Source organism: Diabrotica virgifera, chromosome 3 (genome assembly GCF_917563875.1).
Source record: "Diabrotica virgifera virgifera chromosome 3, PGI_DIABVI_V3a".
Taxonomy (NCBI): domain Eukaryota; kingdom Metazoa; phylum Arthropoda; class Insecta; order Coleoptera; family Chrysomelidae; genus Diabrotica; species Diabrotica virgifera.
In genome coordinates, this window is record NC_065445.1 from 113,949,186 (window position 1) to 113,971,545 (window position 22,360).

The window sequence follows — 22,360 nt, forward strand, 5'->3', positions numbered from 1 at the left end:
CTATATTCAGAGGAAATATTTAGTGAAGCCTTGGAATATTCCGAACATGGAATACTTCTAAATGGAGAACGCCTAAACAACATCCGCTATGCAGACGACACCGTTATTTTTGCAGACAGTTTGAACAGTTTACAGCAACTAATAAACAAAGTAAATGAAGTAAGTGAAAGATTTGGACTTCAAGTAAATATATCAAAAACTAAATTTATGATTATCAGCAAAAATAAAATTAGAGACGCCCAACTACTTATCAATAATACACCAGTGGACCGAGTAAAACAGTACATATAACTATCTTGGAACAATAGTAAACGAACAATGGGATCACTCACAAGAAATAAAATGTAGAATAGAGAAGGCTAGAAATGCATTCAATAACATGGCCAAACTCTTTAAAAGCCACAGCCTTAATCTGGAGATAAAAATAAGGCTCCTACGATGTTATATTATCTTCTCAATATTGTATTACGGAGTTGAATCCTGGACACTCACTGAAGCAATGGAGAAAAAACTTGAAGCCTTCGAGATGTGGCTATATAGGCGAATCCTAAGGATATCATGGACGGACAAGGTAACCAACGAGACCGTATTACGAAGAGTGGGCAAAGAAAGAGAGGTGATGTATACTATTAAAAGGAGAAAGTTAGAATATCTCGGACACATAATGAGAAACGGTACTAAATACAGATTACTGAAGGTAATCCTTCAAGGTAAAGTATTTGGAAAGCGAGGAATTGGGAGAAGAAGGATATCATGGTTTAAAGAACCTGAGGAAATGGTTCTCCACAACAACAACTAATCTATTTAAAGCATCAGTTAATAAAATAATTATAGCCAGAATGATCGCCAATATTCGAAACGAATAGGCTATAAGAAGAAGAAAGAAACATACTTTAACTTGTTTAATTTAATTTGTATAAGTGGAATATAAAGCGTTTTTATAAAGCACACTTGTTCGGATTACACTCTTACTGCGATCGAACAAAGGTGAAATTTTGGCATAAATTGGTAACATTTATTTGACAGTTGCGGTGATGACACTTCATATTTGTTTTTATTCTTTATTATAACTATTTGTTTTATTATAATTTGATGTTTTTATCATTTACTAACGTAAGATTATAACTTATTTCTTGTTTTCTATTTCTAAAGTTTTTATTTATTTACATTGAATATTAATTTGTTTTGTTGTATAATCCACTTCTGCAAAAATTATGTGATATACATATTTGATTTGAAATAAATTCAAAATTTTTTTGTAATTGGGCAACAATGTCAACTTAGATCTCTGACGTAGATAATGACGTGCAACCGTAAGTAGATTGGACGGACAGGATGTGCTATTGTGCAAAATACCCATCAACATAATAATTTTAAATTATCTAATATTAGTAGTATCTTTGCAGCTGAGCTTATAGCCATCAAAAAGCTCTAGAATTAATCAAAGAGAATAATATTAAAACAGCTGTGATAATAACAGGCTCCAGATCTGCAATATATGCAATTGAAAACACTGATTTTAGCTCATATAAATAAAAATTTTTATGTAATATAAAAAATAATTTGTCTAGTGGAAGTGGTATTTATATGGGCAAAAGGGCATGCCGGTATACTAGGTAATGAGAAAGTGGATTGGTTGGCCAAAGATACAATAAAAAAGATGAGATCCTAACACAGATCTTATCGACAGATGCAATAAATGACGCCAAAGCTAGAATAAATAAAATATGGAAAAATATTTATGTAAAAAAAGCATGTCAAAATACTTTACATCAAGAACCTCCTTCGCCACCTGAATATATATTTAAGTATAACCTGCCAAAACGAGATATTTCTACTATCGTCGATTAACAACTCGAGACGGAAAATATGAGGCACGTCTGCACAAATTAGGAATAGTTAATTCATCATGCAACATTTAATTAATGCCTTTAATACATAAATAACTATTATCGTTGCTGTAAATAGAATTATTAAAATACATCGATTTGCGGCATAATGTGCATTTGATGTTAAATATGGTATTGATTGACTGCTATTGTAGAAAATGTGACGAGATACTTATCTACTGTAGGTGCTATATTATAGCAAAACATATTTGTTCAATTCCACGGAATAAAATTCGATAATAGTATATTATGCAACAAGTGCAGAAATGTACTAATTTCTCACGAGTTTGAAAAGTTGCGTGCCGCAATTCAAACGAGTGAGAAATTACCTTTCTGCACGTGTTTCACACTATACTTTTTCTACAAGCACAGTTTTTCCTAAAAATAAAAATCACAATTTCCAAACGACGATTAATTATAATAGGTATTTTGAATAGTGGTTGTAGAAAAAATATTTTTTCTACAACCACTATTCAAAGTGCACTTTTCTGCACGGTTTTATGTTAGCAAACTTGATATTTTCTCACAGTATAAGATATTTGACATTAGTGTGCAGAAAAATGACGTTTCTGTGCCGCAAAGTGACGTTTCTGTGCCGCAAAGTTCTTTTCTGCACAGTTGACTACCTCATTCTGAGTAACGTTATATTCTGGGCCCGGATTACGTACACTCGATACGCATCGTATCCGCCATGTTTTCCCATAAGGCGCTACAGTAAAACATGGCGGATACGATGCGTATCGAGTGTACGTAATCCGGGCCCTGTTTACTTCCGTGGACTACCGCATTCTGAGTAACGTTATATTCTGTTTACATCCTTGGTTAAACTTTAGACAAATATATAACCTATAAGACAATTATTATATTTAACTATAGCATAGAAACTAAATTATGGATGTTACAACTGTTTTATTTTACAATTTTATTCTTATTAAACATTTTATAATTATCAAATAACCAATAAGGATTTAGCAACCTGTGCAAGAGACGTCGAATGAAGTAGGTTTTGTGTAAATCCGTGACTGCATAAATATAATGTCAATAATGTGTAATAATTGTTTAAATTTAAACAAATTAAGGCAGTGCATTAATTTTTTAACTGATTTCTGTGCAATTTATTTAGGTATAAGGAATTTAAATTGATTAGTAGGTATTAATTAAATACAGTTTAAAATTTATCACATAGGTACCTATTATAATTAATCGTCGTTTGGAAATTGTGATTTTTATTTTTAGGAAAAACTGTGCTTGTAGAAAAAGTATAGTGTGAAACACGTGCAGAAAGGTAATTTCTCACTCGTTTGAATTGCGGCACTCGCTTGCGCTCGTACCGCAACTTTTCAAACTCGTGAGAAATTAGTACCTTTCTGCACTTGTTGCACAATATACTATTTTCTACGTGCGTGCAAAAAAGTCTACTTTTCCGCACGCGCTTTAGTTTGGAAAGTTTTACTTCTCCGCATTAGTTTTCCGCACTGAATTTACATACATATTTTTCCGGTAACAGATCAAGATTATTGACAACGTCGAGAATAGATGGGGGAAGTTCTTCGTCACTTATTGATGCCATCTAAATCACTGAATTATTTTAAAATTCGTAAGTAAAGATGCGTGGAAATTTTAAAGTGTTTGACGTGCTTTTTGACAATAATTGCTTTGTTTGACATCGTTGCTATGACTTTAAAATAATAAAACTTGTATTGATATACACCATTCATTACTGCATAACAGGTATTTAGGCACCGCATTGACTTTAATTCGGAATTATTATAACCTAGCGTTATTAGTGTTATTTTTTAATCCAATTAATTGATTAAGATTTGGTCATTTTTTAAACGCTCGTAGAAAAAATATTGTTCCTAACTCTTGCGGAAAGTCTCTTTTCTGCACTCGACTGCTTGCCGAACTCCGCTTAGCGTCGTTCGGCAAACTGCAATCGCGTGCGGAAAAGTATGACTTTCTGCACTAATTAGGAAAATAACTATTTCCACCTACCTCTACCTAAAGTATACTTTTCCGGACGTGATTGTAGGAAGCAAACTCTTACTTTTCCTCCTCAGGAAGTAAAAGTACTTTTCCTCCCTAGGGAGTAAAAGTAAAAGTGACCTCGTGGTATTTCATTCATGAAATATAACTTATTGACGCCTTGTACAATATCTATTTTCTATTACATAAGTATCTATAGATTTAACGTTTATTTATAAAACACCCTATATTTTGCAGAATGGTAAAAAATAGTAAATTGTTATTTTGATTTAACAATGTTTACATTAATAATTTGACTTATATTTGACAGTTGACAGTTTGTTATAGTGTACCTACTTGTTAGTTTTAGTTCTCTAATAAATTTTGTTAGTTACATAAATAAATGATAAAAATGAAAAAATGACTTGTTAATTGAGGGAGGTGGAAAAACCATATGTATAACATGAGAGTAAAGTGCCTTTTCGTCTCTTGAATGATTACTGCCCTCCGCTACGCGTCGGGCCGTAAACTTCATTCTCGGGAGGAAAAGTAGCACTTTCCTCCCTTGTTATACAAACAGCTATTTCCACCTACCTCTACCGAAAGTATAAATTTCCTGACCTGATTGTAGGGAGAAAAGTCGTACTTTTCCTCACTAGGGAGAAAAAGTATGTTTATTGCCTAGGAAGTAAAAGTAAAAGTGACGTCATGGTATGTCATTGATGAAATAACTTATTGACGCCCTATACATTATTCTATTTTCTATTACGTAAGTGTCTATACATTTTAACGTTTGTTTATAGAACACCATGTATTTTGCAGAATGGTAAAACACAGTAAAGGGATATTGTGATTTAACAATGTTTACATTAATAATTTGACTTATATATGACAGTTGACAGTTACAGTCGGTTCGCTAAACTCAGACACAACTGGCTAGTGATTTTAGTAGGTAATTTCTTTGTTTTTTGCCAATTTTGCCAAAATTGGCAAAATCTTTAACTATTTAGTAATTCTTAACTATTTAGTAATTATTAACTATTTAGTAATTGTTTTTTTCTACAACCACTATTCAAAGTGCACTTTTCTGCACGGTTTTATGTTAGCAAACTTGATATTTTCTCACAGTATAAGATATTTGACATTAGTGTGCAGAAAAGTGACGTTTCTGTGCCGCAAAGTGACGTTTCTGTGCCGCAAAGTTCTTTTCTGCACAGTTGACTACCTCATTCTGAGTAACGTTATATTCTGTTTACATCCGTGGACTACCGCATTCTGAGTAACGTTATATTCTGTTTACATCCGTGGTTAAACTTTAGACAAATATATAACCTATAAGACAATTATTATATTTAACTATAGCATAGAAACTAAATTATGGATGTTACAACTGTTTTATTTTACAATTTTATTCTTATTAAACATTTTATAATTATCAAATAACCAATAAGGATTTAGCAACCTGTGCAAGAGACGTCGAATGAAGTAGGTTTTGTGTAAATCCGTGACTGCATAAATATAATGTCAATAATGTGTAATAATTGTTTAAATTTAAACAAATTAAGGCAGTGCATTAATTTTTTAACTGATTTCTGTGCAATTTAATTAGGTATAAGGAATTTAAATTGATTAGTAGGTATTAATTAAATACAGTTTAAAATTTATCACATAGGTACCTATTATAATTAATCGTCGTTTGGAAATTGTGATTTTTATTTTTAGGAAAAACTGTGCTTGTAGAAAAAGTATAGTGTGAAACACGTGCAGAAAGGTAATTTCTCACTCGTTTGAATTGCGGCACTCGCTTGCGCTCGTACCGCAACTTTTCAAACTCGTGAGAAATTAGTACCTTTCTGCACTTGTTGCACAATATACTATTTTTTTGCCAATTTTGCCAAATTGGCAAATTACTTACTAAAATCACTAGCCAGTTGTGTCTGAGTTTAGCGAACCGACTATACAACTGTACCTACTTTTAGTTTTAGTTCTCTAATAAATTTTGTTAGTTACATAAATAAATTATTTAAAAATGAAAAAATGACTTATTATTTGAGGGATGTGGAAAAATCATATGTATAACATGGAAGTAAAGTGCCTTTTCCTCCCTTGAATGATTACTGCCCGACGCGTAGCGGAGGGAGGAAAAGTAGCAATTTGCTCCCTTGTTATACAAATAGCTATTAGATGTTTACAACTAAACTCTTTTAATATTATTGCATTCGTCAAAGGAATGTCCAGGAAATGCAATAAAATAACCATAGCACACCATAAAAAAATATTCTTCTTCTTGACTAAAAAAATATTCTAGCAGGATAGATAAATACTCTCTATCCTGGCTTTACACTTGGGGAGAGTCTTCGCCGCATCTCTCTCCATCTTCTAAGATCTTGCACTGCCATTTGCCATTGTTGTATCCCAATCCTAGATAAATCGGCTTCAATATCATCCTTCCATTTTTTTCTGGGACGGCTTACTGATCTTCTACCGTCTGTTTTCTAAAAAAAACACTGGTTTTAACACTCGGTCTTCCTCTGATCTTATCACATGACTTGCCCACCTTATCCGGTTAGCTTTTATATGTCTGACGATGCTTTCAGTAGGTACCATACACAGTTACCAATTCAGCATTGCGGCGCTGTCTCCACTCTCCTGTCAAGTCATAAAGAAAAACATTCTATGATTCCATTTAGAAATCATCATATCATTATGGCATCTAAACTTCTGATGACGGAGTGGTTGCCGTCCTCTTTGCCCTTGGGCTTTACCTAGTCTTTTTTCGCGTGTAATCAATCCGCATTAACTTTTTGGTTTAAAATTGCTTGTGCGACTTGGTTTTTTCCACAATATTTCTCCATTATTTCCTCTTTTCGCATATGGCGTTTCTTCTCTAACTCCTGTCTTCCTAAGGCGTTCTGTTATCAGGTTCTCCCATCTGGTTTTGGCTTTTACTCGTAGTGTACCTGTTACTGGTCTCCAGTTACTGATTTTCTTGATAACTGCTTTTGAATCACTCCTTTTTAGATGTCCCATCCATATGAGTCTTTGTGCGTTAATATATCTGACGATGTCTTCTCCTTTCAACAATTCATTAATGTCTAAATCACAACACAGTCTAAACCAGTCACAATATCTAAATTCGTTACCTAAGTTTAGTGGGCATGTTATTCTCCGTATTATTTTTCTCTCTAAGATTTTTAATCTTTCTTCATATTTCTGTGACAGGCATATTACTTCGGCACCATATGTGATTACTGGTCTAATTACTGCTCTTTACAAATATCAATGTGTTTTATTGTATTTCACGGGTAAAAGCGATTTCGCTTTTGAAATAACTATAGATATACAAACGGAATTTTGAAAAAACCTATAGATATACAAACGGAACTATTAAATAAACATGAAATAAATACAATTAACGTAACAAACATGAAGTCTAGGAAGGCAGACAAAAAATCTCTGCCAATGTTTATAATTACAGTGGAAAAAGAAGACGTACCCAAAGCCAAGAAAATTACCAACCTTATGTACATGAGAGTAGTAATAGAAGATCTAAGAAAGAGCAACGGACCAACTCAATGTTTTAATTGCCAGGGCTTCCACCACGCCCAAAATGCATGCTTCAAAGACGCTAGGTGCGTAAAGTGCGGAGAAAATCACAAGAGTAAATTCTGCCAAATTCCAGCAGAACAAAAAGCAAAATGTGCTAATTGCCAAGGGCAACACCCGGCAAGTTATAGAGGATGCTAGAGGATGCCCAAAGATACCTGCCTGGGGAAGACCCAGACAAATAACAATAGAAAACAGAACACAACAACCTAAAAGAAACAATGGGCAATCGTACGCCCAAATCACCAAACCAACCCAAAACCCAACAACAGATTCGACCATATTAATTTCAAAAGAACAACAAAAAGGACTGGCCACGATTATAGAAGAGCTAGTCATAAAAACGGTAAGTGAAGCGATTAAAAATGTAAAAATAGCACTGAACTAAGGCACGAAACTAGGGGATACCTGAAGATAGGCTCCTGGAATTCAGGCGGCATAAGAACTAATACAAACGTGCTGGACGAATTAATAAATAGATATGAAATGGATGTCGTAGCATTGCAAGAAACTAAACTAACTCATACCATCAATATCAAGTTTCCAGGATACGACATCTACAGGAACGACCACAGAGCAAATTCAGGAGGAACTGCTATCCTAGTGAGAAAAGGAATAAATCATACATTACAACATACGCCACCACTAAACACTATGGAAGCAACAACAATAAAAGTCCAGATGAGACAAGGTGAAATAAGGATCACTTCAGCATATGTAAGGCCAACAGATCCTTTAAACGACGACGACCTGAATACGTTCCTGAACGCCGAAGAACCGTCCATAATAATAGGAGACCTAAACGCCCGATCCCCTAACTGGAACGATAGAGCTACAAACAGAAACGGTAGAATACTGAATAATTATCTAGTGAACAACGAAGACACCATGGTGATTGGGCCCATCGAACCAACATACTTTCCTGGAAATGCTGTACCAACCCATTTAGATATAGTAGTGGCCAAAAGCCTAGGACTACAAACAGACATCCGAACCTTAAACGAAGGATCAGCAGACCACAACCCCATACTCATAGAAATAGGTACATGGGAAGAAGATAACAGAACAACAAAGAAAAGAAAGAAAACCAAGTGGTCTAACTTCAAACGCCTAGTGAGCATAGGAATTGGAAACATTCCTACAATTGACAATCCACAAGAAATAGAGGAAAAAGTCCTAGAGCTCGAAAACATCATAAAAGAAGCACTAAGAAATAGCACTACTGAAGAAGAATATGAAATTCATATGGGAAGATTTAGAGACATAAATCAGGAAATAAAAGAAATGATAAGGGAAAAGAACAGAGCCAAAAAGAGAGCCAGAAGAACAAGAAACCAGGAAGATAAAAATAGGGCAAATCGACTGAATCGACAAGTCAAACAGGCACTAATAGACCATAGAAGCCAAAAGTGGGAAAACTACATAAAAGAAATGGAGGAAAGGAGCCAAAATATGCAAGAAATATGGAGGCTCCAAAGAACTTTAAGAAACGATAGAAAACCCATTCCCCCACTACATGGAGAAAATGGGATCGTCTACACAGAAGAAGATAAAGCCGAGGTGATGAGAAGGACACTTGAAAGAGAGTGTACACTGAATTATCACCAAGACGAAGATATAGACTTTATCGAAGAAGTCGAAGAAACAGAACTAGAAACGCCCGAAGAACAAGAAGAAATAATAAATCCCACATCACCAAGAGAAATAAGTGAACTGATTCGAAAAAGTTCACCAAAGAAAGCACCTGGTCCAGACGAAATCACTAACAGAGCTCTGAAGTATCTTCCCTCGAAAGCAGTTGTGTATTTGACAAATATAACAAACGCAATACTAAGATACAGGCTCTTCCCAAATCGATGGAAGGAAGCCCATGTAATTATGATACCCAAGCCAGGAAAGAACCACATATTTCCTCAAAATTACAGGCCGATTAGCTTACTTCCAGCAGTCAGTAAGATAGTGGAGCGGGTCATCCAAACCAGGCTCCAATCAGAGACAGACAGGCTAGGCATAATCCCAGAATCACAGTTTGGATTCAGAGCTCAACATTCCAGCGAACTTCAAATATTAAGACTTACCGAATATATAGTAGCTGGATTCAATGACCAACAATATACGGGAGCAGCCTTTCTGGATGTAAGCAAAGCCTTTGATAGAGTGTGGCATGAAGGACTGACATACAAAATGAGAGATTATGGATACAGCGGGGCCATGACGAAACTCATCTCCTCGTACCTAAGCGACCGGAAGTTCAGGGTCCGGATAGGACCAGTTCTATCAGAACACGGAATGCCGGAAGCTGGAGTACCACAGGGGGCAGTTTTATCACCCCTTCTGTATACCATATATACAGCAGATGTTCCAAGAACACCCGGAACATTGATCAGCCTTTATGCAGACGACACTGCAATTGCTGCAAAACACATGAACCTAGATATAGCTGTAAGAAATCTACAGACGGCATTGGATACAATAGAAGAATGGAGTATCCAATGGAAAATAGCAATAAATCCAGATAAGACCCAAGCGGTTATCTTCAAAAAGAGAAGAGATAACCCAGAAGAACAGCTAACATTGCAAGACAGACCCATCGAATGGCAAAACGAAGTTAAATATTTAGGAGTCACAATGGACCAAGGTCTTACATTCACATCACATGTCAACGCAACAGTCCAGAAAACAGCAGCGGCCAGATCGGCAATAAGAGGACTCACAGGAAGAAGAAGCAAATTAGCTATGAAAACAAAATTAAGACTGATAAATAGCATTATACTGCCAATAATTACATACGCATCCCTTGCATGGGGTCACATAAGTCAAAGTAACAAAAAGAAGATACAAGCGGCACACAACAACTGCCTCAGAGAAGCTGCAAACGTGCCCAGATACGTCGCCGAACGGTTCTTATTTAGAGACCTAAAACAAATAAGAGTACTGGATATTATGGAGGAAAAAGCCAGAACAAAATTTGCTGAGCTAGAAGACCACCCAAACCGGATCTTGCAAGAGATATTAAGGTATGATGTGTACCATAGATGGAAACATAGGAGACCCAAACAACAAATATTATTAAATATATAATAAAGGCTAGATAATCGTAGCTCTATCAAAAGAAGACAACTTGCTCACCTTTGGCATCTCATTATATTTATTAATGTTGATTTTTATAATTTTCAGTCATCCCTCAAAAAAAATATACAAAAAACTTCAAAACGGCTTCAGCCACTAAACAAATCAATAAAATATTAACAATAGGCGAAAGCCACAAAAAAAATATTAGTAACAAAACCCAAAAAAGGGCATGAGGGGCCCACATCCTCGAGCGCCGAGTCGCCGAACTGGACATAGCCCAGAGCGGGGACTCGACGCCCGAGCAAGCAAAACAGATCGAAGATAAGTCACTAGAGATAGCGGGAATAGAGCGCCTCACGCTGGCCTGCATTGATCGGGGTAGGATTTCATATGGGAGTCCGTGTACCCAAGACTCCCATATGATAAGCACTTTGCTGATTGAGAGCCCCTATAGCGCATCAGAGTGCTATCGGGGGGTAAGTGGATGGTCTGGAGCATTGAAGCGGGGTGGAGTGATTCCTGCTTACGGGAGTTAATCCTCCTCGCCCCAATGAATTGTATCACCCGAATGTCATTCTCTAGGGGTGAGCAAGTCTCTCAGGCTGGGTTAAATCACTATGCTTGCTTGCTTGCTTTTGAAATATACCTTTGAAATATATAAAAAAAATTAAAAGTTGTTTATTATAGTCCATTGAAATGTTACATTTTTTAGGCCATACCTTGCATTGGTTAGACGAGTCAATTTTATTTTTTTAATGTGTAGGAGGGATCAGTAAAAGCTTAAGTTCAAGTTTTTGGGGTCGCCACCCTTGTCCCCCGGCCGCCATCTTGGAAAATAAGTGCAAAGGGTTTTCGCGCTATATCTCGTAAACTACCAATCCTATGGAAAATCTAATAAACATAAAATGTGGCAAATTAAATTTTCTACAATTTTATTTCTATCAGTTTTTATCGTCAAATGACCAACAAAAAAGATATAAACAAAAAAAAGTAAATTTTTTTTAACAAGTTTCCTTTCGGAGCTTACAACTTTTTTTCAGTTAATTTTACAATAAAATAACATTATGGCAATTTTGTAGAGGGTTTTTCAGCGAACAATTTCCACTATAAAGGTGTTTAATTTTATTTATTTATCTAGGTTTTACAGCGCTCCAAACTTGACCAGATTCTCGAATGCTCATAGGGATACAATAAATACAAAACGTTAGGCTTAATTTTCTATCTTAATATTTTTTTTATCATACAATTTATTATGATTTTAACATTCCTATGCTATTATTAATCTATTTTTGACCTTTCTCCCCACTATAAAATTTAGAACCCTAAGCATATATAGACTCGATAAAAAGAAGCAGACTATGGCTAGCAATGCTAGAAATGGGAATACCAAGAAAATTAGTGCAGCTCACTCAAATGTGCGTGGCAGACTCATATGCACAGGTAAAGATAGGAAACAGAACATCGATGCCATTTAGTATAACATCAGGGCTTAGACAAGGAGACCCTTTATCACCATTGCTATTCAATTTGGCTTTAGAATACGCAATAAGTAAAATATCGTCTGAACTAACAGGGGGATTCGCAAATCGAGGATCAAAACTATTGTTGGCCTTTGCCGATGATCTAGATGCAGTCGCACATTCTACAAGAGACGTAAGGGAGGTGTTTTCACAGCTCGAGGAGGAAACAGGTAACCTGGGCCTTCGAATAAATGAAGAGAAGACGAAATATATGCTGGTGACCAAAAATCCAAGACCAAGAGTTAGGCAGAACGTAACTATTAATGACCACAACTTTGAAGTAGTAAAAGAGTTTAAATATCTGGGAGCAGTAATCACAGAGGACAATCACATAGAAAAAGAGGTCTCAGCAAGAATAGCTGCGGGAAATAGAGCATTGTACTCCCTATCATCATTATTAAGATCTAAGCTGCTGAAAAGACAATCTAAATTAAGACTGTACATATCAATTATTCACCCAGTTGTTACATATGGGAGTGAAACATGGACTCTACATCAGCGAGAAATAAATAAATTGCTGATATTTGAAAGGAAAGTCCTCAGAATGATATTTGGTCCTCAAAGAGATGAATTGACAGGAGAGTGGAGAAGGCGCCGCAATGCTGAATTGGTGACTCTATATGGTACTGAAAACATCGTCAGACATATAAAAGCTAATCGGATAAGATGGGCAGGTCATGTAGTAAGATCAGAGGAAGACAGAGTGCTAAAGACAGTGTTCTTCGAGAGACCAGACGGTAGAAGATCAGTGGGCCGTCCCAGAAAAAGATGGAAGGATGATGTTGAAACCGATCTATCTAGGATTGGGGTACAACAATGGCAAATCGAAGCGCAAGATCGCAGACGATGGAGGGCCATAGTGGATGCGGCGAAGACTCACCCCGAGTTGTAAAGCCAGTCAAGAAGAAGAAGAAGCATATATAGAAAAGGCCCAAGAAGTTGTTTGAGGACAAATTCGCCGGTCCAGAAGAAGAATGACGCAACCGCAAAATGCAAAATTCTTCAGAAGAGCAAAAAACGATTTTTAAATATTTAAAATAGGGATTAAATGAAGAGTAATCGTCTAGGAGCATCGGTATGGCGTTTGTTTTTTGATAACGGCTTTTATTTTCATCGATATTGGTTCGAATTTCATTATCTTAATTTAATCGCCCCCGTTTCAACCCTATCTACAATTGCGTCATTATGCATGAAACAAGGTCTAACATAGCGCGTATTTCAGTAACGACGCAACTACCCTATAGTGGCTCAGCATATTTTTACAAATCGGTCTTTTTGTATCATCTTTACATAGTATTGTAGAAGTTAATTGCGCAATAAACAGGAATTGACAAAATTTGCAATTTCGTTATTTTTCTTCCTTACCGGACTGAATATCTGCATGCTATTACTTTATTATTATAATTTATCCTAGGTTGCACAGCAGTCGGTCCCCCCTACTACTTAACTTATTCTTACAGTTGTGATATCTATTTGGCCACGTGCAGTGGTATTAAAAATTGTGAAAAGTATTTTTATAGATTAGAGTTTTATAGATAACACTATTGAGAGTCTTGTGGGTAAAATTTATATTTTTGTTATTAGATAAGCAGTTTGTGTTTTTTGTAAGAGCACATCATGAGTGGTGGTTATTTTATTTGTAAGAAACCTCTAGGCAAAATTATTTGTCAGTGGGAAAGTCGAGCCATCTTTACTCACTGTTGTCGGTGAACGTTTTTCGAAAATAAAGACGATTCTCTGAAAACCCTGAGATTCAAACGATTTGCTAAAACAGTGACAAAAATGCATTTAATATCTTCTCACTTCCTCCAACACAAGATGCAGCCCGTTTACACAGACTCCGAGCGTATCACCAGATTCTGTCATGGCGCGGTAAACATTGTGATTTAGAAAATTGGGGCTGGGAAAAGAATGGAAAATTTTGGATACCAATCAAATTCATCTTTAGCAAATGCAATGGAAACTGGAAGTGCATGTGGTTGCCGAAAGGCAGACCTCAAATGTTCAGCAGTGTGCCTCTATTGTGGTGGTGAAAGTTGCACATCGTCAACATCGTGGACATATCAACATTAATTATGAAAGAAAATGAATTGATAGGTGAATTACCAACAATGACGCCAACTCTAACTCTCATTATACCACAAAAATTCACCTCGGCTACTGATTCAGATCTTGACTCGCAGCCTGGACCATCGAAAAAAAAAAATGAAAAAATAATAACTATGAAAGATCTTTTTCAACATATAATAATAAATAGTACTATTTTGTCTAGAAATTGTCCGTGGATTAGGCCTATTGGGGATACAACACAAAAAACGCGCCTGTAGACTCTACCTCATAGATGGCCAGGAACAAGGTCAAAAATAGCTTAATAATAACATAGTGTAGGAAACAGAGGTTGAACCTTGCAAAATGGACACAAGTCCGGTTTTATTTTTTTTCTGGTAGATCAAGGGGTGCTTATTATAAGACTAACTTTTTCTGAAAAAATTTCGCCCCGGAACCCCCTTTTTCACCCCTTTAAAGGGGGTAATTTGTGGTTTTTGCGGAACGTAGCCATTCCTGCACCTTTTACAAAAAATTTTTTTTATAGAAATATGAAGATGACTATATTTTCTATGATTTATTACCCGACAGCATATGTCTATCATCCACCGTTTAGCGGGGGTAGCGCCCCAAAGTTGATTTTTCCCTAACTGGAACGGAAATTAAGAAAAAGTCCTGCGACAATTTTTCACAAATAAGTGACTGATTTTTTGGTATAGGTTTCACTTAAGGGTAATTGCCCTATTTTTAATTACAGGGTGTTACATTTTAAAAAACCCCTTTTTATACCATCTGAACCGTTTATGCTAGAGTAAAAAGACTTTCAGAGATTACCCACGTACTGGTGCTATTTACAAATTTGTATAATTTACCCCCATTTTTTCCTCGGAACCACCCCAAAAAAAGAATAATTAATAAATAAAGTGATTTTCTTGAAATCCTTCACACACAATGCCCTTTATTAATATGCTTCATATATCATTTTGTGCACGTTATTATTACCCATGCATGGACACCAAAAGCGATTTCTTAGTGCAACCCCTGTAGCCAAAAAAAAAATAAATAAAATGGGGGTTGAATTTTTTTTTGTTTTTTGCTTTTTGATCCATATGGGCATATGCTTCATCAATTCTGCTTTTCAAAAATATATATGGTTATTGCAACATTCCTGCGGAAACCACCCCTATCCTTGAAAATATACTGCAGAAACTACCCCTATCCCTTGGCGAGCATGTTTTTACGATTTTCTCATTACCTATGCATTATTTTTAAACAAAACTTATACAAGGTTAAAGACCACTATTAACTCTAAAAATTAGGCCCTATTCATTTTTTTCGTATAAGCAACCGTTACGGCACAGTGGCGCCGTAAACTTCGTGATATGCTTTGGCGGGCTCCAGTTTTTGTTTTTTATTTCGTCACTTGTTTGTTTTATTGATAAAGTACTTATGTAAAATAAAACAACACAGTGTAAGCTACAAATTGTGACCTATACACATTTTACATTCTTTGCCCCCCAAAGCCACAGTGGTGGCCCAAAATCAATTTTTGCATATTTTCGCCACCCACACGCATTTTATTCCATTAATGCTACCTTAATAGCACAATATTCACCCTTAAGTGGTCGCTAAGCAGTGGCAGATCCAGAGAGGAGTGATGGGGGCGATCACCCCCCCTCTCACACCCAAAGTGATATTATATTTAAAGATTATAAAAATATTCATTTATTTTTATAGAAATTTAGCCAATTGGCACCCCCCTTAACCCGTCAGTGGTCGCTATATGAGACTTTCTCTCACGGTTTCAGAAAATTGCGCACAACCTTTTTTCTGGGAAATTATACGCGCTGTAGTTCCTTCTAGTCTCCTAACTATCCTCCCTTGACAATCTAATATACTCGTCCGCTCAGATAGTGACTCAGTTTACTTAGTATCACCATATTGTTGAGTCAGTGCGCTTGATGTGAGAGATTCTCTCATCAAGCGACCACCGGCGTCACCAAAGGTGTATAAAAATAAATTTTGTTTTTCCCCTTAAAACCTAAAATAATATCCTTTTATGATGTACTAAAAGGCGCCGTGGATGTGGTCGATGATATGAAAATCGTATATTCTCTTTCACGGGTTAGATGTAGATGGTCACTTACCATATATTTTTCAATGTTAAATTTTGGCGGCATCAATAGTCACATTTTATATAAAGATAATAATAATAAAACAGAAAAACGTCGTGTCTTTTTAAAGCAAATGGATTTATCGTTGATGAAATCTAATCTTTTTTGTAAAATTTTGTAAAGAAAGGCAAAAGTTGGATATGTGAGAGAAAATCTCACGCGCGACCTCTCGCGTAACAGCCTACCTAGCGACCAATGCCGGGTTAACGATGCTGGATCCGCCACTGTCGCTAAAACATAAAAAGTACGCCATCATTATAAAAATAATAATATAAGTATTTCTATAAAAATAAATGAATATTTTTATAATCTTTAAATATAATATCACTTTTGGTTTAAGGGGGGGGGTGATCGCCCCCATCACCCCTCCCTGGATACGCCACTGCTTAGCGACCACTTAAGGGTAAATATTGTGCTATTAAGGTAGCATTAATGAAATAAAATGCGTGTAGGTGGCGAAAATATGCAAAAATTGATTTTGGGCCACCACTGCGGCTTTGGGGGGCAAAGAATGTAAAATGTGTATAGATCATAATTTGTAGCTTACACTGTTTTGTTTTATTTTACATAAGTACTTTATCAATAAAACAAACAAGTGACGAAATAAAAAACAAAAACTGGAGCCCGCCAAAGCATATCACTAAGTTTACGGCGCCACTGTGCCGTAACGGTTGCTTATACAAAAAAAATGAATAGAACTTAATTTTTAGAGTAAATAGTGGTCTTTAACCTTGTATAAGTTTTGTTTAAAAAGAATGCATAAGTAATGAGGAAATCGTAAAAATATTCTCGCCAAGGGATAGGGGTAGTTTCTGCAGTATATTTTCAAGGATAGGGGTGGTTTCCGCAGGAATGTTGCAATAACCATATATATTTTTAAAAAGCACTATTGATGAAGCATATGCCCGTATGGATCAAAAAGCAAAAAACAAAAAAAAAGTTTCAACCCCCATTTTATTTATTTATTTTTGGCTACAGGGGTTGCACTAGGAAATCGCTGTTGGTGTCCATGCATGAATAATAATAACGTGCACAAAATGATATATGAAGCATATTAATAAAGGGCATTGTGTGTGAAGGATTTCAAGAAAATCACTTTATTTATTAATTCTTCTTTTTTTGGGGTGGTTCCGAGGAAAAAATGGGGGTAAATTATACAAATTTGTAAATAGTACCAGTATGTGGGTAATCGCTGAAAGTCTTTTTACTCTAGCATAAACGGTTCAGATGGTATAAGAAGGAGTTTTTTAAAATGTAACACCCTGTAATTAAAAATATGCTAATTACCCTTAAGTGAAACCTATACCAAAAAATCAGTCACTTGTTTGTGAATACTTGTCGCAGGATTTCTTCCTAATTTCCGTTACAGTTAGGGAAAAATATATATTTTTTAAAAACATCTTTTTTAAAAACTTGTCAACTTTGGGGCGCCACCCCCGCTAAACGGTGGATGATAGACATATGCTGTCGGGAAATAAATCATAGAAAATATAGTCCTCTTCATATTTCTATAAAAAAAATTTTTTGTAAAAGGTACAGGAAGGGCTACGTTCCGCAAAAACCACAAATTACCCCCTTTAAAGGGGTGAAAAAGGGGGTTCCGGGGCGAAATTTTTTCAGAAAAAGTTAGTCTTATAATAAGCACCTCTTGATCTACAAGAAAAAAAATAAAACCGGACTTGTGTCCATTTTGCAAGGTTCAACCTCTGTTTCCTACACTAACATAGGAATGTTAAAATCATAATAAATAAATATATAGATAGAAAAGTAAGCCCAAGGTTTTGTTTTTATTGTATTCCTATGAGAATTCGGGAATCTGGTCAAGTTTGGAGGGTTGTAAAACCTAGCTAAATAAATAAAATTAAACAACTTTATAGTGGAAATTGTTCGCTGAAAAATGCTCTATAAAATCGCTATGATGTTATTTTATTGTAAAATGAACGGGAAAAAAATTATAACCTCCAAAAGGAACTTCTTACAAAATTTTGTCTTATTTTTGTTTATAACTTTTTTGTTGGTCACTTGACGATAAAAAATAACAAGTAGATATAAAATTGTATAAAATTTAATTTGCTATATTTTATGTGTAATTAAATTTTCTGTATGGTTGCTGGTTTAGGAGATACAGCGCGAAAGCACTTTGCACCCCTTTTTCCATGATGACGGCCGGGGGACAAGGGCGGCCACCTCAGAAACTTGAACTTAAGCTTCTACTGAACCCCCCTACACATTAAAAAAATAAAATTGACTCCTCTAAGAAATGCAGCCCTAAATGCAACATTTCAATGGACTAATAAAAATACCCACATACTAAGGGGAAAGGAATTTATATGAATGTACTGAAACCACGAAAAAATATTATTGGACATGTAATTTAGTAAATACCGAAAAATGAATACAAACTACACAATCTTGTGGCAAGGGAGTATTTTATTATTTAATTCAGTAAGTTTTTTGTGCATATCACAGTAAATATTGATGGGAACGTTGACTGGATTTAAAGTTAAATTAAAAATAAATACAGGGTGAGTCAAAAATGCCAAATATAAATATCTATACAAATCATTAACCACCAAAAACACCAATTGGGAAATATTTAAAGAGGTTATAGATGAAGCAATATATTTGAAAAATATCATAAAAACATCTGCAGATATCAATTTGGCAGTGATTAATTTCACAAATAACATACAGAAAGCTATCTGGGCAGCAACTACAAATTGCAGTCATTATTAAAAGTAAACTTTCTCCCATCACTAAAAAAATCTGGGGAAAGAAAGTTAAGAAAACATTGTAAACAAAACAGAACAACGAGCAACAAATATAAACTTAATATAGCAATAAAAAACTAAAAACATACTTAATGTAAAAAACCAATCCGTACTATTAGAAGAACTAACATCAATAGAAGTCACGAACAACTCGTTATGGAAGCTACAAGAAAACTAAAAAGTACTCAAGTATCAATACCACGGATAAAGAAAGAGACTCGGCAAGAAATATTTTATAAAATGCATACATCTTCCATGACCATCTCTCATAATCATAATTCTTTTTCATTTTGATAACAAAACTATTTCTACGGAATTCAAGGTATTTCTTTGAATATGTTCCAACCTTACTTGGAAATAGGATGTAATCAGCAAAATAACAGCAAAAGATATATTGACTCTAGTCTCAAAAACTTTATATGTGGGGTTCAACAAGGTTCAGTATTGGGTCTTCTACTTTTCCTTATCTTTATAAATGACTTATAAATATTACTTATTTAAAAATCGATTTAAATTTTTTTCTTTTTGCTCATGATACGAGTATCGCTTGGAGCAACTCAAATATTGCAACTCTTCATGTAACTATAACTTCTGATCTACTTATAATAAAGACCTGTACCTTAAAATAAACATTAATTTTTGGTGCTACGCGCAGGACAGCGGTGTTCTATTCACACAAGTTGATTTCCACCAAAATTTCTTCCAATCTTTATCTAATATATTATTTTCTTACACTATATTTTGTTGTATTTTAATATTTTAATTCCACAAAAATCAAAATAGTTTGATTATTGTTTGTGAAATATTCTTTAAACAGTTGCATATGTTTAAAAATAATAAACTTTTATTCTCTATTTTAAAATATATGAACAAAGAAAGTTTTTGCCAAAAAAAGTGTTATTTCAAAGGACAGAGCATATGTTTTTATTTTGCAATAAACAAATTTATTTATTTATATCGAAATGTACTAAAAATTAAAATTTGTCAATCATTATCAAAGGTCATTGGAATGCCCAATCAGAGCAAACTATCCGCTGTCCTGCGCGTAGCACCAAAAAAATGTGTATTTAAAAAAATTCCTGACGCCATAGTGGTTAACCGATTTTTATTTTGCAAATTGAAAATAAAAGGTACAGTATTCTTCTATATGTAAAACAAATTAAACTTGCTGTCTGCATTATATTCAGTCCTGCCAGATTTTGAAAAAATTAATTTTTTTGCGAAAGCTGGATTGCAAAATTTATTTTGCAAAATCTATTCAACCGATCTTAATGAAATTCACAGTAATGTTTTCTTATATCATAAAATTTTTCTTGGTAAAATATGAAGGTCCTATGTGTAGCATAAATGGCTGAAAAACGTAAAATGCGAATACTTGTTTTTTTTATCGTTTTTCGCAAGTATTGCTATTTTGCAACAAGGGTGACAATTTTTAAAGTTTTTAACGAATTCTATTTTGTAGGAAATTTAATTGCGCAACCTGTATGTCATTACAACTTTTCTCAGAAATGAATACTTTCAAAGTTATAATCAAAAAACGAAAAAAACACGAATTTTTCCTTCATTTTTTGACATTCTGATTATTTAAACAATGTTCCGGACCTTTTTGAGTGGGAGGATAACTCAAATATTATTATATGAGTTATTTTCAAGCAATTTCTGCAAAACATATGAGTCACCTCTCAACGTCCAAATGTACTAATATTTTTACAGATGCGCCTTGGTCTACTATGCAATTTGCAAGTTATTTAAATTTTGCAATATATTGTTTTTGTTTTATTTTTATTATCTTTTATTTTGTAATATTGACGATTTATGTAATTTCAGTTAATTGTATTTGTTATTGATACTTTGGGATTCATTGTAAGCTTTGCCTATAAAATTGTAAAATCAGTGACAATAAAACATATTCCTATTCTAAAAAAACCAAACAACCTGATATGTATAAATGCATTTTAGAATGAAAATTCATAATTGTTATTATTAAACGTATATATTTTAGAATTTTAAATATTTACACTAACCTATTATTGGTGTAAGTAGTGCTTTTGAGCTGATCTGAGGAATGTCAGAATGCTTAGCAGATCCCTCCTGAATCCGAAGAATTTCATCTATTTTGTTTCTTAGCTGCCTAAGCTGATGAGTTGATAACTGCAAAACTGCTTCGTGGTCAAGTTTAACCTCATCGGGTAGTTCTTTGGCTTCGGGTTCAATTTTGGGATGTTCTTTAACTTTAGGGGCATCCTCTTTTGGTCTTAGGTTGGCAATAGCAATTTGCAGCTTTTTGAGTTCTTCGCGAATGGAGTCTGTCGGTTTTTCTTGTTGTTTTCTGGAAAATATAAATTAAAATAATTCACTTACATTTATAATACTAGTCCCCCATTTATAATATTATATTATAATTATAATATAATATTAAAAATAATATTATTTTTATTATAATTATATGTAAATTTGGATCTACCTTTTTTTGTAAAATAAAACAATATGACATAAAATACATATAATCTAAGAATTTATCTAATAAAATATTTTGTTTGCATTTTAGAAATACATGAAAAATAAAATTGTTTCATGTATATTATCATGGAATTGTTAAATAATTATACTGCGGACACATTTGTTTAATTTGGCTTAAAATTAAATAATGTTGAATAAAATTGCTTATTCATCACTTTATAAATTAATAAACAATTAATTGATTTCAGCTAAATATGAATTCTATTTTATACTGGATGCATATTTGTACATTTATAAGTAAAATAAATTTAAATTATCACTAATTAATATTGTAATAATAAACACAAATAGTGGTGGGAATGCTGACAGTATAAAAACTTTGGAAGAAGGGCTTGTAAACAATCTTTTATGTTGAGAATATTATTCAACTTCACTGAAGCTCAAAGTAGGTACATTTAAAATAATTATACTTATTTGATTCCTCGTTTTGATTTTTTATTCATTTTCTTAGTTATTTATTTGCTTTAATTTGCAATTAAAAATGTAATCAATAGGAGTTACGTGTACAATCAAATTAAACCTATGTACAGTTACGGTCATTGAATGCAGTGGCGTAACTAGTCTAACCTGCGCCCCAATGCAAGTATTCCTCGTGCGCCCCTATTCCCAGACTTATTTCCGAAAACGACATTTCTCCAGAGAAAGATTATATCGTCACCTGATTGACTTTTAGAAGTATCAGCAAAATCCTGTTTTTTTAAAAACATGTCAATCTTTGGTAGTTTTTTCACTTTTTCATCTTCTTGTTTTTTCCTTTTTCGGAACTCAGCCCCACTAGGTCTTTTTCTTTTATTTCC

The 22,360-nt window shown here is 34.3% G+C and overlaps 1 protein-coding gene across 3 annotated transcripts in view; it reads right to left on the reverse strand.

Annotated features, from left to right (window-relative positions):
- The window catches only part of LOC114327431 (uncharacterized), a 66,178-nt gene that overhangs the window by 43,247 nt on the left and 571 nt on the right, over positions 1-22,360 (reverse strand). For all 3 annotated transcript variants that reach the window (XM_050646851.1, XM_050646852.1, XM_050646853.1), the window contains exon 2: positions 21,068-21,372. In XM_050646851.1, coding sequence (XP_050502808.1) covers positions 21,068-21,372 — 305 coding nt within the window. The remainder of the gene's footprint in view (positions 1-21,067; positions 21,373-22,360) is intronic.